General features: G+C 31.1%; 1 protein-coding gene across 1 annotated transcript; it reads right to left on the bottom strand.

Annotated features, from left to right (window-relative positions):
- Window positions 1–3318: 3318 nt before the first annotated feature.
- Window positions 3319–12486, bottom strand: LOC122583232 (putative disease resistance protein At4g19050). Its single transcript, XM_043755657.1, has 4 exons — window positions 12466–12486; window positions 11671–11718; window positions 4746–8958; window positions 3319–4066 (listed from the first exon to the last, which is right to left on the bottom strand). Exons 2-3 carry the CDS (start codon window positions 11695–11697, stop codon window positions 4786–4788), a joined length of 4200 nt encoding a protein of 1399 aa, XP_043611592.1. The 5' UTR covers window positions 11698–11718; window positions 12466–12486; the 3' UTR covers window positions 3319–4066; window positions 4746–4785.
- Between the last annotated feature and the right edge of the window lie 6643 nt (window positions 12487–19129).

The raw sequence follows: 19129 nt of genomic DNA, 5'->3' as shown, positions 1-19129 counted from the left end.
TCCCCAAATTTACCATTGTGGGGTCTTAAACGCCCCACACTTAGAGTGTCGGGCGGTTTACGCGAATAAGGTAAATAGTATGCAAATGTTATCTTAACCATTATCCAACCAATGTATTTCACCTTTTAAAAATCATTTGTTTTCTTTACAAAGCTCCTCTTAAAAATTTACCCTCTCATGCGAACATACAAAAAATTAAAAATACCGTTATGACACTCTATTTTCAAGCAAGTGAGAGAAAGCTCATGTTCGTGAATTCGAAAGGGTTGGGAGCTAAAGGATCCGGGGCTTTGTCCAAAAACAAAAATTAGTGCATGAAATAACTACTAGCCCTAATATTGTCTAACTCAATGCATCTATCACTTGAATATTAATGAGTTACAGTAAAAGAGCTCCATGGATAACCCAGCTTGGATTGCACATGATGTTGTCCCGTTTCCTCAACTTCAACTATCATTAGAGTTGCATGCCCTTTATCCGGCTCCTTCTTTCATGCCATGATCCTCTTGAAAGAATGCTTACCTGTTTCACGCTCCGTTTGTTGTAGAAAAATGATCTAAATCTGATTGGAAGTCATTTTAGGGTCAAAACAAACTTAGAACGAGACTGTTCCTCAAGCGGGGCTGCCAGCAGCGCTGACTGTAGGTCCCGGTGGAGCTGGTTGTTGTTTAGAAGCCACCAGCGACGCTCCCTAGTGGTGGGAGCAGCGCTCCTTTTGTCTACATCAGATTCTGAGCTTTCTTTTTTATTCGATAACACTCTCTTCATAGTCGACACAATCTTGGTTTGCTTGGTCGGAGTAGTTACTATCTCTTCATCCGAAACAATGTTGAGTGTGTCCTCCAATCCATCTTCATCCCATATAGTTTCCATAGGTAGTACTGAGCCTGTAAAACAAACACTAGATATACCCGTGAAAAGCAACAGTTTATTGATAAAAACAAAAAAGAAAGAAAAAGGAAAAACAAAAATTAAAATTAATGTAGGCAAATAAAAGAAAAATATTTTTGTATTTTTTAAATTTTTTAATTTTTTTTTTACTTTTTTATAATGGGAAAAATCCATAAAAACGTAATCTATTTACATAAAATTCTTATTAAAGGAAATATATTTAGTTTTCATCTATTAAAAGGATTTCATTTCAAAAAACTTTTTAATATAGGTAATCTCGTTAGTTTTCATCATTAGTCAACTGTTAAATGCCACATCACCATGTCACGTCATTGAACAAGCTTTCATGGACATCCACTCAGATAATGGAAATACGTATATATGTTGACGTGGATTTACAATAATTCATTTCATTTATTTATTTATATATATATCATCGTCTTTAACACATTCAACCTAACCAGCCAATTTTCTCCCCTAAATTTCCTTGCCAATTTCAATCTCTTATCTTTTGCTGCATAATCCCAGTATGTAAATAAACACCTATTTTAGTTTAACATTAACCAAAAGAGTATACTCATATTTATACCAGATTTAAAGCTTTGTGTTAATATTATAAACCTATAAGAATGGAAGCACGTTCTCAAACAAGAGATTAATATCTCTAAAATCTAAGGGGAGGAATGGAAGCAAACAAGAACAAATTCATAGTAGATTAGGATCTCTCAAATCTCGCTATCGTCGGTATCTTTGCCATCGCTATCCCTTATTTTGCATACCAATGCACCATTTGATTTCATAAAATCTTGGTGGGAAGAATTCAAGTTTCTTACAAATCTATTGTTTTTTATTTCAAGATTTTTGGGTATTAGAGATCTTCCGGTGGTGAAAATAATAGTAGTAATTTACTAGTTGGATGTACAAAATCATTTCGTTGACACATCTCATCAATTGAAATAAGAAAACTCCTAAGTTATGATCTAATCCACCTCAGCTCTCCAAAAACTAGCAGATTCCGACAACAGAAATAGAATAAGATTCCAATGACAGCAGCAACAGATTTTGGCAGCTATGAGCAGATTACGGCAACGGTCATGTATAGATCTATATGTCTTGTGATATAAATTGGAAACTCTGATATATAAATCAGGTTGGGGGCGTTGTCATGATGGCGATGACCAAGTGCTAGTAGGATTTTGACGGAGGAAGATTTAATATTTAAATATGGTTTGTTAGACTGATGATGATTGGGTTCAAATGAATGAAATGATATATATATATATAATATATATATATATAAACTTGAATATATATATGTATTTTCATTATGTGACTGGATTCCCATGTAAGCTTTTTTAATGACGTGGCATGGTGATGTAGCATTTAATGGTTAACTAACGAGATTACCTTTATTGAAATTTTTTTTGAAATGAAATCTTTTTAATAGACGAAACCAAAATAGGTTCCCTTTATTATGAATTTTATGTAAATAGATTACATTTATATGGATTTTTTCCTTTTATAATAATGAAAATAAAACTTATAGTATATTAAACTAGACAGAAAATAAAGAAAAACAGAATAGTACCTTTCTCGTGAGTAAACACGAAAAAGGGTCGAATCACAAAATCTCACAAAGTTCCTAGATAAATAGTCCCTGGTAGCGGTGCCAAAAACTTGATGTGTCGTTTGTGTAAAATTAAAAGCAGTCAAGTTTTAAATTTATAAAATTAGGGAAATACCAAACTAAACACACACTTACGGACAATGGATCCTTTCGTTTGTAATATAGCTATTAGGTAAGAACAGGTTCGTTCGCAAAGACTATGTTTAGGAACTAAGCAAGACTAGGTAATTCTAAGATTTGTTTGGGATTTTGTGCCCGAGTTGTCACGTTGCTTAAACTAATAATAATAATAAAAGACAGTGGAATCTGGTATTACCAAGGCAGGTTGTTTCGGAAGAAACAACAAAAAGATTTAAATTTAAAACAATAAAATTAAGAATATCATCTACTTTGAATTAGATCCATAACATGTTCAGGTTGCACTATTCGATACAATAGTTGTGATCTAAATAAGTCACTAGACTCGGTCACGTGGGTACCACCCTATCCGCTAACAAATCCGTGTCTCCTATTCAAATTCCCTAACCGATTAGCTACAAGTGTGAGTACCACCCTGTCCACCTATAGTTGCCTAACCAATTAGCTTGTTTAACTTTTTAAATAACAATTATGTCTACCGAATTGCCAATCCGTTAATACGTTTAATTCTATTATTATTGAATTATTCTTTACCAGTCCATGACATAAAGCCAACTATCTAAACCTTAGACAATCAAGATCATAAAGACACACCAATAATACCATTAAAAAGCATGCAAACATAACCAACAATTCAATAACAAAGAACAAAGATCAAACATACTAAGATCACGACACAACGTTAAATGTAATAACAATAATAAATGCAACCATCACATAATCATATCAACTCATCTTAGTAGATGATTAAATAACTAGTTACACATATTAAAAGAACAATGACAATCAATAATATATGAATTCATAATATACCGACAATGAAAGAGAGAATTTATTGATGATTATGTTGTAGAGAATCGATGCTTGATCTTCCAGATGATATGGAGGTGTTACGAAGGTTTAGATCTGGTGAAAATACCCTAGAAACGGCCCTCAAGTCGTTTGATCTTCCGGATGATATGGAGGTGTTACGAAGGTTTAGATCTGGTGAAAATACCCTACAAACGGCCCTCAAGTCGTTTGGAGGAAGTGATTATCGAATTTTAGGGTTTAGGGTGGTATTTATAGGTTTTCGTAAAGTTCTAGATCTGACCGACTTTAGGAGCGGCGTTGGGTGAAGTCCCAGCGGCGCTGGCTGCTTGTGAGCGACGCTGGCTATGGACATCAACATGAAAGTTATAGATCTTTCTCTCGACTTTTCGTGGACAGCTTACTCATCAGAAACGGAGTACAGATGAAGAAGTTATGCCCAAAATACTAACCCATGGTCATAGGCTTCATGTCGACACAAGTTTCTTCATCTTAAGTCTTGAATATCAACCTGAATCTTCAACTAACCATCATTTATCTTCCTTTTAAGTACTTTTTCACCATTTCTTAACGTCTTCCTTTATGCTACGAGAAATGAACCTGAAATCACATATACATGTCATTAAGTATCATAAGTTCACTCAAATGAGTATAAAATGGCCAAAACTAGTGCGATAAAAGTCTATATAATTATCGCTCATCAATGAGCTATTGTGTGTCTCCAATCAGTATCCCGTGTTTTAGTTGACTTGCGTCCTCGACATAAACTTAAAAGCCTACCATGAATATGTAAGCTGAGCGTTATAACAAAAATCATACACGAAGAACATCAAACATGACAGGTTTATAATCAGTCCATTGTGAGTTGGAGAGTGAATGTGGCATCAATTTTATGAGGGTCTAGTATCTGGAAGTGTAAATAACTTTTACATTTTTTCTATTGTGTGAATATAACTTTCATTTAGTTCATTGTATGCAACTAACCCGCTAAAGTTGCACGATTAATGTAAAATTTTAAGGTTAACCAATCAAAAACTTCTACGTGGCAGCTCATATGGTGTGCCACGTATACACTTTTACATTAATCGTTCAATTTGGCGGGTTGATTACATACAATGAACCAAATGAAAGTTACATTTACACAATAGGAAAAATGTAAAAGTTACTTACATCCCCAGATACTAAACCCATTTTATGAAGAACATATATAGAGAATAAAAATCATAGATGTCACTCAAATGATGATGATGAAAATGCTTAAAATGAATTAGTGAAATACCTATTTAATTAAGTCATGATGTACATCGAGTCAGTTCGATCTAGTCGATCCTCTGTATCTCCAAATTTGGGCATTCATAATGTTCAACTTGTATTGACGAATTAATCCTTAAGCTTTTCAACATTGGTAGGTCAACAAGAAGTATTTTCCCAAAGTTAGGCATTGAATAGTCGAGATCTTGAGATAGAACTCCTAGCTTCTTACATGACTTGATCTCCATCATCTTACATTTTGCTAGTATCGAACTTTTAGAGACAATATATTCAAGCTTCAGGCAATGTTCTAGCTTTAGAGTTTCGAGATCAACTGATTCATCGTTTACGGTATGCAAGTTCTCTAATGTAGCCGCCCCCGAGATCCACAACGTCTTGAGACCTCTAGGAATATGGAAATCAGTTTCTATCACCAGTTTCGGGCATTCACAGACTTTAAGTGTTTGTAAAGATACTGGTAAAGGTAAGATACCAACGTTCTCGCATTCTGGTAGTTCCCAAAGAATCAATGTTTCTAATTTTGGAAGTGTAACCTCAGGATCAAATATTGACACAAGTTTGTCACAGTTTTTTATTTGAAGAGTTTCAAGATTGTTTGGCAACCATGATGAGGGAAATACAGTTGTAATATTTGGACAAGTATCCAAATACAAGCTTTTAAGAACATTGAACCTCCCAAATGGTTGTTTGCCTTCAAAAATGTTTACTAAATGACGATTATTAACAATTCCTAGATTCTCCAAGGGAATGCCAGAATCAAGATTGTCGTTCTTCGCTTCCTTATTGTGGAAAATATTTACCATTTCATGACATCTTTCGATCCAACAACCTTTTAAGTTACTGAATATTGAGGTATGATCAAAAGGAGAATCCTTGAGCTTATAATCAAGTAGGAAGAACAAGTCTACTTCCTTGATGATTGCCTCGGTGCTATTTTGGAAATGGTCGAATCCACGAATCTGCAACGACTTGCTTTCTTTGTAGTTAAGAAAACTAGAAGTTTCGAGATAGACATCTGCAAAGACAAGTTCATGTCGTTGAACCTCGGTTTCACCTTCCATCTTCCCCGGAATTGCACATAAATGGTTGGGTCCAACTGGCCAACTATCATTCTCCAAATGTTCAAGAAAATGATCTCCATTAACAAATACTCGGGGCTTATCATTGTCAGACAACAAGCAGATTTTCCATGGGTGTTCGGATTTGCTCTCGACTTTGATATTTGGAAACTCAAGGTAGTTAAGATGACCAAAACCTGAGATATCATATGTTTTCGGGTCATAAAGCTTGACATCTCGAAAGTTGTCCACCATTGAGCAATCTTTAAGCAAGAGCTTTTGAAGCTTTTCGAAATTCATGTTTTTTGGTAATTGATTGATTGATGTTCGTGAAATATCCAAAACTTCAAGCTTGCTATGAGAACCATTCAAATGAAGCTCGGTTTCTTTGAACGGGCAATCGGAAAGTGAAAGATAAGTAAGGTTAGTGAGTTTTGCAATGGATGGTAACTTTTCAAGAGAAGTATTAGAAATGTCAAGAATTTGAAGGGTAGTTATGTCTGTCACGAACTCAGCGTTTTTAAGTGAAGTGATACCCGAAAGATCTAGTTCTCTTAGTTTTGGAAATGAGGCATTTAATTGAAGTCCCTCCAATTTGGTGCAGCCTTTGAGTAAGAGATGATGGAGATATTGGCATGGATTTGGAAGGTCTGGGAAGGATGTAATCTGTGTTCCTGAAAAATCTAGCTTTTGAAGGCGAGTCATGGAACCGAAAGATTTGTTTTCTATCTTTTCTAAAGCACAACACTTTGAAACATCAATAATCTCTAGTTTTATAGAGGATTCGAGTGATGGTAAGTGTTTTAAAGACTTGCAGCATGATAGAAACAATTCACGAAGATTTGAAAGATTGGAAAGGGATGGTAGGCGTTCGATCTTAGTTTCTGAAAGGTTGAGTATTCGCAAACTTTTCGTATGGTCAAAGAATTTATCTTCAATCTCGAAGAGATTCTTTGAACCCGAAAGATCAAGTTCCTCAAGCTTTTCGAGGGATTGGAGACAAGAAAGTCGTTTTAACTGAAGGCAATTCTTTAGATAAAGAAGGCATGGTTTGGAAATGTTAGAAGGGAGCCGATCAATGAAAGTCCCTGATAAATTAAGCGTTTGAAGGGAGCTTAGGCTTTGTAACGAAGAATCATGAAATTCATCGAATTCTTTAGAATCGGTGAGATCAATTGTTTGAAGACTGGTTAATGAAGTTAACCCTCGTAATCTTCCTAAGCCTTTACATTCGCGACACAATAAATGAGTAAGATGTCCAATGTTTCTGAGCAATGGTGTGGTTGAAACAAGTGTTTGAGAAAGATTGAGGATTTGAAGTTTGTTAAATTTCAAAAAGTTTTTATCAACAGAATCCAATAGAAGATTGCCAGAGAGATCAACAACCAAAAGGTTGACAAGTTTTGAAATACTCTCTAGCTTTTTCAGGCGCGGACAATCCTTGATTATCAGCCATTGTAGTTTTTCAAGATTGTAAATGGCTTGAGGTAACTTGGTGATTTGGAGTCCAGAGAGATGAAGACTTTTGAGATTTAACATATTTTTAAAGAAACCCGATTTAAGATATCTCATAGATCGAGCAGACGAGATTTCAAGAGCATTTAAATTATGCATGTCAAGATGAACTGAGAATTTAAGGTCTTGCAAAAACTCACAGCCTCTAAGCACAAGTACTCGAAGCCCCGCCATTTCCTTCAAGGATTCGGGCAAAGATTTGATGGTTGTATTGAATAAAGCAAGAACTTGAAGTTTTTTCTCGGGTTTAAGGAAATCAAGCATTTCTTGTTCAGTAAAATGAATCCCATCCAACAATAAAGTGGTGAGATTCTGACCACTGTCATTCGATGGGGGCTGTGGATGATCCGGACCACTTTCTTTTGATGATTGTGGATGATCCGGATCACTTTCCTTTGATGACTCTTGAAGATTCTGAACACTTTCCTTCAATGATTGTTTCTTTCGAGTCCGTGGTGTTTTCAGCATTCCATCTTTATGTGTAACTCTCCCAAAAGAGTCTACATCAGAAACAAAAAATGTCGCCAAACCAAGACTTGCAGTTTGGTGAACATGTTGATATTGATACAAATCATCAATGTTTATAAGTGAGTTATCCATAAAAACATAACCACCTTCTTGCCCTTTAAGCACACCACAATCCATTAGCATCATCAAAATACCATGACCCTTTTTGTATAACTTTGTCATGGTATCAGAGCCAAGATATCCTTCCAAGATCCAGTAAGTTATTAGCTCACTGTAATGAACACTTCCAGAATCGCGAAAGAAATGGTGACCACGCCACCATAATTCTTTCAAAACACCACGCGGTAACGCATTGTGCATCAAGCATAATAGCCTGCTTACATTGTACTTTTTAGATGCTTCTTCTAACTCCTTTTCCAATATAGAAACTCCTGATGGGACTCCATCGAAATAATTTAAAGCTTTTGCTAGCATTGTAATCCTACCCGGCACATACACTTCAACTTTCTCAATAAATTTTCTACCTTTATCTTTGATTGCATCTAAATTTTTCAATCGTGGATCGAGTTTTTCTATTAATACAGAGTTAGATGCCTCTGCATTAGGTAAAGCTTTAACCTCAAATGTATTTTTCTCAGTGAAATCTTTACCACTCCTCTTTAATCTAGAGATAAAAACCTTTTTGAGGTTTACATTAGGCAACATTTCTTCCCATATAGACCAAAACTTGACTACATTTCCTTTATCACCATCTAGGATTAATAGTACTCTTGTTCCTTTCAGTTTTTCTTTAATCTTTTCAACAATTTCTTCTGTGTTCTCTTTCTTCCGTGCATTGCTGGTATCCTCATCCTTCTGTACCTTGCCATTTCCCTCATCCTCATTCTTGCTATCCTCATCCTCCCACTCCTCGTCAGTTGAAGGAAGTAAGAACAACTGTCGTGCAATGCTTCTAGAAAGAGACTCTTTCGTATACTCTATGTAGATAAACACCCACAATGTGAAACTAAACGCATCCTCCCTCATAGCACGTTCACTTAGTTTTTTTGCAAGACTTGTTTTACCAACCCCCGAAGAGCCATATATATTCATTACAGGATTCGAACTTTTGTCTTCCATTATTAGGGTTTCATATATATTCATCGAACCTTTGTCTTTTTGCATAATGGTACTAGAACTCTACAATTGTAATTGATGAAAACATGCTTAGGCATTTTCAACTACAAAAAATAGTTAAGACTAAAGGTGACAAGGTAGAATAACTGATCACCAGCCCAATTAACACAATTTTTAATGACATGTTAAAAATACTTATCTTTGTTTCTACTGGTGTGGGAAAATAAGATTTACTTTCAAGTTTCTTCCTTTTGTTTGTGATTAATTTTCTCCGTGGAGCTTATGTGTAAAATTCTTTTACATTGCTTGTACTAGGATTTATTCTAGCATCTTGGCTATTATTAATGAAATTATTCGTTGGCCGTTAAAAAAAAATTCATTTCTATTATAAAATAAATATATTTATACAATTGTAATTAATTGTTTTATCTTAAACTTCATTTTCTTCTTTGAATAATTTGTTGTAAATCAGTAATAATTTTAAATAAACACTTTTCAAAAGAAATGGTTACATTACTACAAAATTAGGATATTACGATGGAAAATTTCGGTTGGAAATCCGTCAGTAGAGGCCTTTAAATGTGTAAAAAGTAGTACTTTTATGCATGTAAATAGTTTATACTGAGTTACTAATAGCTCAAAAGCTATCATTAGCAAAACAGTTATATTAATGTAAACGAGTTTTCGGCCCCGTCCAATAAACAAAAAGTTTTATAAATTTTTCTTTATAGATATCGTTTTAATACTTTTTGAAATTTTTTAATAAATTGTGATATGATGCTTGATTAAATAAATAATACAATACTAAGTAATAATTTGCATTTCATCAAACACCATTTATACATAAGAAAATCAACTATAAAGTACAGTTTTGATTGAAATACAAATATTAAACCAATATCACATAGATAATTAAAATATAAGTTTTATATATACAACATAACCAAATCCAATTTAAAAAGAATTATATTATGATAAAACCTTATACGATTTTGTATAAAAAAAGTTACTTTCAAACTTATATAGTTCAATGATTATCAGAAAAAATAAAAACTACATTACAATCAAAATATTATAATAGTAAAAAAAAAAACTTACAGAATTAAAACCATAAACTTTTAAAGATTTATAAATTTTTATAAAATAATGATCTAAGGGAATTAAAATACATACATATTAAATAATCATCAAAAATTGATAATAAAATCATATTTTAAAAAAAACAAAAAATTAATTTCGTTTTAGTAGATATATACAAAGATAATATTAGTATATTATACGGATGAAATAGAATGAATAAATGATAAAAATAAAATAGTTTTATTGTTAAAAATTGTTATAGAGTTAGTTTTAGATTATATAAATATTTTAATGATTGTGTTTATTTTTAAAAGGTTAAAAATAGAAATTAAAGGAAAAAATGAATTAGGAGAAAGAGGAGGAAAATATTTTCTCTAAGAAAACTTGATGATGTCAAGTGTATCTTAAAGTCCTCTTCTAGTTATATAATAGATAGATGAATTATAAATACTTTAAATCTTTATTCTCAAATTAAAATTAGGTTGATTAAAAATAATAGAACTTCCTTTTCAAACGACAAAAAGTAATAAGATGATGTGTTTGTTATAAAATAATAGAACTTCCTTTGTTAATTTCCAAGACTTTATATAATAAACTAATTTTGGAGAATTGTTTTCTTTAACGTGTTTAAAATAAAATGATGTATTTGTAGCTATTTTGAGTAAAAGTTTTTTTTTTCGCATTTAGAAATATTGATGTGTTTGTTATAAAATATTTTCAAAGATATATCTAAAGCTATCTTTATATCTAAAGATAATTTCTAGCAATAAAAGAATAGCAATAAAAGAATTTTTTGGTTAAAGACGGAAAAAAGGTATAATAATATAAAAATAAATAGTTGGTTCAACCTTTTTAGTAAAATTTATTTTATTCTGAATTTTAACATATTTTATAAACTTTTTAATAGAAACATTAGATAAGGTTTATTTTAATAAGTATATAGTTACCGTAAACTTATAATATAAGCTCAATGCAAAAGTGATGATATGTCTTTTCAATATTTTTTCTTCTTTTAGTTATAAAATCATGACATGTGATAAAATTAAAAGAAGATACTTTTAATTGCTCGTTTATTTTAAACATTAAGTGCTGAATATTAAAAAGTTGAATGTATAAATAATGTTTGTATGTATTAAGTAAAAAATAGGTAATTGACGGTTATTTTTTTTATTAAGTTCAAAAAGAAACATAAAGTTTAAGTGAATGCATTAAGTTCTTAACTATTAAGTGGATTTATAAATGGATTTAAATGGATTTATAAAAAGAATTTTATTAAAATCAATCATTTTCCAAATGAATATTATAGATGATAGCATTATTAAAAGACATGTGAAAATGGCATTTTAACTTTACGGCACATCACAAAAATTACTTCTTAAGTTATACTTTCTATCTTTAATAAAAAAGTTGTCATGTTTTGAATTTTCTAAAATCTTTACTTATAAACTTTGATTTTAAATATATTTTTTATTATATAAAACTTGATGCAAATTATATCAATGAAAACACTTCTAAAACATGACTAATTCATATAATTTCCATCAATTATTATCATTTAACACAAACAAAATTATCTAAGGTTAAAGTTGAAAAAATTAGATTTTAAAAATCTAAAACATAACTAAGATATTTAAAAAGTTATATCATTTCCTTACTAGGAATCTAAGATATATAAGAACTTGGTAGGAAAAAAACCTGGGACGAATCTTGCGTGTCAGCCATTTGAATCTCCAATGTACAAAGCTGCATAATGACAAAACTATCAGAGAACCTTAAATTTATGCATGTTACATTATGTAGATAAATTGCTAATGGCAAATATTTTACAATTTTACAATTTCAAAAACAGTTAAAGTGAATCTTAATTTGGCGTCCGAAATTAATCAAAAAAATATTTCGTATCAGGGATTAATATCTAATTTAAATAATTAAAATACACGGATCACAAATTCACAACTAATACATACTTACAATCAATTATGTTAATGATATTGATTGATTTTTTGAAGTTTGAAAATGCAATACACGTCTCTTCCTCAATACCACCATCCTAAAACGGATATTTTATTAAAAAAAGAAGGTACTATATTCATGCATTCAATCCCGCATTTAGACTTGAGACCTCTCTTTGTGGAAAAATAAAATTTTTCCTTACTAGACCACTTGAAAATCTAACATAATATCTAAACTTCTTTTTAAAACGATAACAAATTATCTAAAATTTACCAGTGGGGAAATTAAATATTATTGTTCGGAAAACAATTACTTCTTTTTTATACTTGAACTTACATATGTTTGTTAATTCAAAAAATTTTTACATTCTCTAATTAAGAAACTCTTATAAATTTGTTATTTTTTCTCGACATTTAAGTAATAAACACTTCTTTAAGAATTAAGGGCAATGCGAATGAAATATAATAAGATGTGATATAATTTAGATTATAAACACGAAATGTTAGTATCATAATAAAATTTGATGGAAGGAAATACCTGTGAATTTAACGGATTATGGTTTCAGTTTTGGTGCACAATTAGAACGAAGTATGGAGAGTATTATTTATAGGGCCAAATTATGACTTCGATATGACGTGCATTCGTATATTTTTGTGAAGAGTGTAAGTAAAGTGTTCAAGAATAACTACTTTGCTTATTACTAGGAAAAGAAAAAAAATACTTTTACTTTGTGGAGAGTATATATAGGATAACTTGTGATGTATAGTAAGGTATATTAAACGAGAGGGGATTTTTTCAAGTCAAGTTGGATAATCTTAACTTTTGATTTAAGATTAAAAATTAAGATTAAAAGATGATTTTTAATCTTAATCTTTGATTTTAAATCAATGATCAATATTGCTTAATTGAGGGAATCCCTTCCTATATTGAACATCACCATATACGCTCATAAGTGTGAAGTTAGTGGCAACTCAAAATTTTGAATCTAAATCTTAATTAAGAGTTTTTCTTTATCGAGAAGTTTAATTATGAGACTCTGCTAGTCGAATGGGCTCTTTAGTACGCATCGGATAAAAAATAATGTATGATAAACATCTCCGTATTCGCAAATAATTAAAATTTCACACTTTTCCAAAAGAACTATATAATTAGTTGTGACTTGTATAAAGAAGAGATAACTGTAAAAAATATAAATGAATTTTACTCGATTTAACGAAATTAATAATATTCTTTAAAAACTTTACTTTTTAAAAAGCATCTTTTGTTTATTAGCAGAAAAAGTAACATTTGACCTGGTAACCTGCTAATATGTCAGTTTCATTTTTAATTCATAGAATTAAAAATGAACTTTGGATAAATTCACAAAATTAGCAATGTTATTATTTTATTTATTAATAATAATAATAAAAGCACTTTTATAAATAGTAATAATAATAATACAGTGAATAATTACTTTCTATTTTCAAAATAAATCTAATAGATAAATTAATAATTGATACTCAATTTAGCATTATATATTTCAAGCATTTAGTTTTCTTGCATTTATCTTTACTTCATTTGTTCAACTGAAATTTGGATCGTCTCACTCAGTTTTCAGATTGATGAAGCTTGCGAGTCATTGTCATTGATATTCAGGTGTTTTCAGGTATCCATATAAAATTACATTAAAATTTACTTAAAATTTAACTTAAGTATCATTATTATAATGAGTATATTTGTTGTTGTTGTTGTTATTATTATTATTATTATTATTATTATTATTATTATTATTATTACATATATCTCCAAATATGCAAGCATTAAAACACTTTCTTGGCGTAAAGAGACATTGTCCTACCTTCGGGGAATCGCCAATAAAACATAAACGCGAAACCCTCTTTTTATAACCTTCGAACCATATTAGGCCAACGCGGTTCGGTGCACAATCAACTTCTATTTCTTAATAACTAACATATATCAAGTAATATTAAGGTTCAATGATAAGCTAAATAAAATACATCACATATTAATATTTTATGTAATAGATTTGATACATTTATATGAAGTTAATCATCTCATAAATAAAAAAGAATATCTTCATAATAACATAAAAATCATGCGTACACCAAAGAATGAATCTTTATTATATAAAAAGTTAAGTATAAAATAAATGGCAGCAGATTAGTGATTTAGAGCAGTATGTGACATTGAAAATAATGACTTATTCTATACTAAAGTCAGAGAGCGCACAATATAAGTTGTCGTCTAAAAAGAGAAGGGTATAATTGTCTAATTAATAAGATTAGGTATATTTGTTATTTAAGTTTTTAGTTGGAATCTTTGTAATTTTGATAGCATATATGGGGATATATGCAATTCCCCATTATTATTGTTGTTGTTGTTGTTGTTGTTGTTAATTAATTAATTAAATTAATAACATTGCTAATTCTGTGAATTCATCCAAAGTTCATAAAAGATGCTTTCTAAAAAATAAAACCTTCAAAGAATATTTCTAATTTCATAAAATTGAGTAAAGTTCATTTATATTTTCTGCAGTTATCCCTATAAAGAATTGATTGATAACAAGGAATAATGTTAAATGACACGAACCATGTAAGGTGACTAGTGTGACACCATTTTAACATTGGCAGAGTATAGAGCGGAAAGTGGAGACTATAACCACTTGGCCCAAGCCCAATAACATTGACAAGTAACAGCCTTTTGATAGCCCGGTTTCTTATGCCCTCCAACTCTGGCGCTTTCAGTCCAGCCCATCCTATGTATAAATTAGAAATTTAGCGTTTAGGATTAGGACTCCACTAGTTGTTGACCTCGTACGTTGCCGCAGGGTACGTTTTTGGCGAGTGGGGTACGTTTTTGGCGAGCGTCTGAGTGAGTTGTGTGAGAAAGTGAGGGCCCTGAGGAAGCAGAGGGTATACATTAAAGTTTTGGCAAATTTATGTCAAATATTCGAACCCAAACTTTAAAATCACAACTATCTAGCAATAACATTAAGATAATTGTAAAGGAATAATAAGTCGTATAAGAACACAAATAATAACTATATTAATGCTTTAAATGTTTTATGAATGTAAGACATTAGCATGATGAAAATTGTTATATATTAAAAAGTTATATATATATATATATATGTATGTATAAATACGGAAGGAAATAATAAAAAACTAAATCTTTACAAGTAAAACCATAATTGTGTACAAATTGTATGATGAAAACCTGAGAACCCAAAAGTTTAGTGTCAATAAAAATGAAAACAAAATTTTTGATATGAGATACAAGTTAAAAGATGAAAACTTTAATTAAAAAAACAACTAAACATATAACAATACAATAAAAAAATGTAGAGAATATTAAGATGTATAAAAACATGAACAATAGCTAATATTAATGTTTTAAATGTAACATGAACGTAAGACGTAACGATGATAAAAGTTATTGTATAATGAACTCGCTATATGTATAAAAAGACAAATGAAAGTAATCAAAAACCAAATGTTTAAAAGTAAAACCGTAACTGTGTGAAAGTTGTTTGATGAAAACATAAGAATTTAAAAGTTTAGTGTCACGAAAATGAAAGCAAAAACTTTGATGTGGGGTAAAAGTTTAAAAATAAAAATTTTAGGGGGTTAAAACGAAATTTAGTTTAAATGTAAGGGGTTAAAATGAAATTTGGTTAAAATTAGTATGTGCTTTAAAAGCTTGTACATTCCACGCATAAAATATTTATACATTTACATAGGTTTTTAGTATATATATAATTTGAAGTTGTTCTTTTACTATGTCAAAACTATAAGTATTGCAATTCTCATATGAATCTGCCACAGATAGAGCTCAAGCCATTTTTTAGCTTATCAAGTGGTTACGGTGCCACTCACGCACCGACACCGACGCCTGTATCTAATGCTAAGATGATGACACTCATTCTTTTTCAAGATCTTTGAGCCGTAGGTCAGTAGTCTCGGTCCACAGTGACAGTGGGAGGCTCTGCGCCCGAGGATAGCTATAATTGACACTTTTAAGGAATACTATATAGTGATGGCTAAGTTACTTTGAAAATGAGACAAATAAAAATTATGACCATTTTACTAGAAGGCCGGTTGAGGTAGGTGCTTGAGGAAATACCCAACATGAACCAGATTCGAACTTGGTCACGTGGGTAAAAACCGAGAATCCTACTAGTAGAACCGGCTTCATTGTCGAGTGAAAGTATAACATTATATATGTAATGATTAAAGTAACTTGATATACTAGGATGTAGCCAACTCTGTTCTAGGTTTAGGGACGAAGTAGGGCATAGTAGTACGTTTCCATTATAACTTGATTAGAAGACTTACTAAACTTGAATTTCCAGATTAATTTGATGGAATTGTAATTAGAAATTGGATACTTGAGTGCAATCAATCCTTTGAATAATTGTTTTAAGTTTTAAAAATCATGTTCTTGGTTGACTCGGTCAAGTCATTGGCTCGGTTCCAGTCTATGTTGTTCAATTTCTTTTATTTGTATAAGATAATTTATATAAGTGGTTGCAAATATATCCTAAGTGAAATGTTTATTTCAAAACTAAAATTTTTATGAAAACTAAAAACTTGTCAAAACACACTGTGATCTGAATTTAACAAAATGTGTTGTAATAAGACAATCAATTAATTTTTTATAAGGCAAATTTACCCCTCAAAATTCATGTAGAGGGCAAATTTGCCACTTCAATTGATACTAAGGTGTAATTTTATCATTTTTTCCTATCAAGTTAATAATTATGTTGTTGACTAAAAATTTAGTGTCCAACATGACATATTATTAAGTATAGCAACAAGTCGGATGTCGGTCGGCTTTAGGAGATCTCGGACCTAGACTTGATAAAATAAAAATCCTCGCACCAAACTTGGCCCTGACGGGTTGCTATTTGCCTACTAGCTTTCGGGTAAAACATTTCCTTATAGAGTAATGGGAGATCAACTTTTGAAATTTACGCACTACAAATATTTATATGATTTTCTTTGAGTTGTACGATTGAGCCCAATTAAAGTTTCATACTTCTTAATATCCATTGGAAATAGTGATACTATTAGATAACATAATATATATATATATATATATATGGGTTGTTCGGGTCAGGATTCAAGTATACCGGTTTGCATTTAGAGTTGTCTCTAGACCGGTACCTATAAAAAAAGTAATCCAAAAACTAATCCTTAGATATTCTCTCTATAACTTTATCTACGAAATAGATTGCTAGATGACCAAAGGCCAAAAACTATGAAACGAATATGATTATTTTGACAAATACAAATCTCATGTAAGAACAAAATTGCACCTAAGTATCTGTCGGAAAGATTGTTAGATAAATTTTTGTAATAAAAAAGAGTGACAAATTTGCTTTTTATATGTATTTTGAGTGGCAAATTTGCCGTTATAATAAAAAGAAAAATGTTAAACAAAGTCCTTAGAGTTTCATTTAACGTGCATAAAAAGATTGTAAATTTTCATATTAAAAGCTCACTTCCTAAATTTTATTGTAAGTGTACAACTAATTAATGCACCTTAACAAAAACCTTTAGGAATTCTTTTAACAAAACCCTAATAAAATGAGTGGCAAATTTATTTTTCACGGTTCACATACATTTTAAATGGCAAATTTGCTTTTTTAACCTTAAATGTCATACAATTCATTTCACTAAAGAACAATAATACTAGATACTAGTCTAACAAGTAACAAGAATGTAAGCTTTAAAATTAAACACAAGATTCAAAATTATTACACAAAAACACAAACTATATAATCAAATCCAAATATTATAAATAGTTAAATACGAGTAATAATTAACTACACCAAAAGTTGGTAAAATAATTATGGCTATTTCCTTATTTTTCCGAAGAAAAAAGAAAAACACTAGTTTGAATTCGATTCACGGGTCACCCAGGTTCAAGTGAAAATCTGCCCGGTCTATGAAAACAGGCCAAAGCAAAAAAAAAATTGGGTGTTATTGAATCGGTAACCTGCCCATTTCCGGGTTGATAACCCTCTAAACTACCGATGATAAGAATACTATAAGTGGTGAACTAGTGTCCCTCACTCCCTCCCGGTCACATTCTACCTGGTGGGCCGAGTTACATTCGCCACCAGTTATATGTTTGTCTCAGTAACTTATAGATGGTCCATATCATGAAATCTTAAATTTTGGACAAGTTTTTACAAACGAGACTTGTTCGACACTAAATCTTTTTTTTTTCTCATACATTCTATGCATACAGTTTCTAGTGGTGGGCAACAATGTCCTCCTGTAGGCGGATTGTTTGCAAGGTGTTTGAAAACATGGACGGTAAATCTTAAAATGTCTTGGTGTTGAATAGTAAAGGACGTGACATCGCACCCTTGGTCTCCAGGGGTGCCTTCGGATTGCTACCTCGAACATACTATCCGTTTGGATGTTTGTAACTGCTAGATTCGAGCCACTAACAAAACAAAATGCTTTGTATAATAGTATAATTAGTACTTCTAAATTTTTGCTAGTAATTGTATGATTCTAAGTTTCTAACATATCTATCTATATTATATTATAAAGCAAATTCATGTTTGATTTTCAACATTAAACTTAAAATTTCAATATTGATTTTAAGTTTCAACATTTACTTACCCAAAATGCCTCTTTTATCTATTCAATATTTACGTAAAATAACTATAATACCATTTCCCTCTCCTCAAATTTCAACCAATCATTTTTTTCTCTCTTCTCCATAAATTATTTTATTATTCTAATTCATTTAAAAAATTTTATCTCAAAAACCGTATTCATGCTTTTTCATTAGAGTGGTTATTTAATATACTTTCGACGAATTTTTAAATCCGAGGGCAAAGCCCGTACGGCTATGGGCAGAGCCTGTCAGGTAGATCACCCCATCACTGCCACCGCCGCCGCCATTACATCACCACCCCGCCAGTGGCGGATCTAGGAATCCGTCATTAGGTATGCATTTTCCGGGAGAATTTTTTTTTGAAATGTTGTATGATTTCTACTTGGGTATTTTTGTTGGGTTTTTAGTAAGGCTTGAATGAATATCGAACCAACACAAATTAGAGTTTTTTCATGTTTATTCGTTTAGTTTAACGAATGGTTCATGAACAAATAACCAAAGACGCAACTGTGATCATGTTATTCATTTGTGTTTACAAACCAAAGCAAACAAACAAAGAACACAT

Source organism: Erigeron canadensis, chromosome 9 (genome assembly GCF_010389155.1).
Source record: "Erigeron canadensis isolate Cc75 chromosome 9, C_canadensis_v1, whole genome shotgun sequence".
In the NCBI taxonomy this organism is placed as follows: Eukaryota; Viridiplantae; Streptophyta; class Magnoliopsida; order Asterales; family Asteraceae; genus Erigeron; species Erigeron canadensis.
Note: the sequence above shows the minus strand (reverse complement) of the source record. Positions and strands in the feature narration are given on the sequence as shown.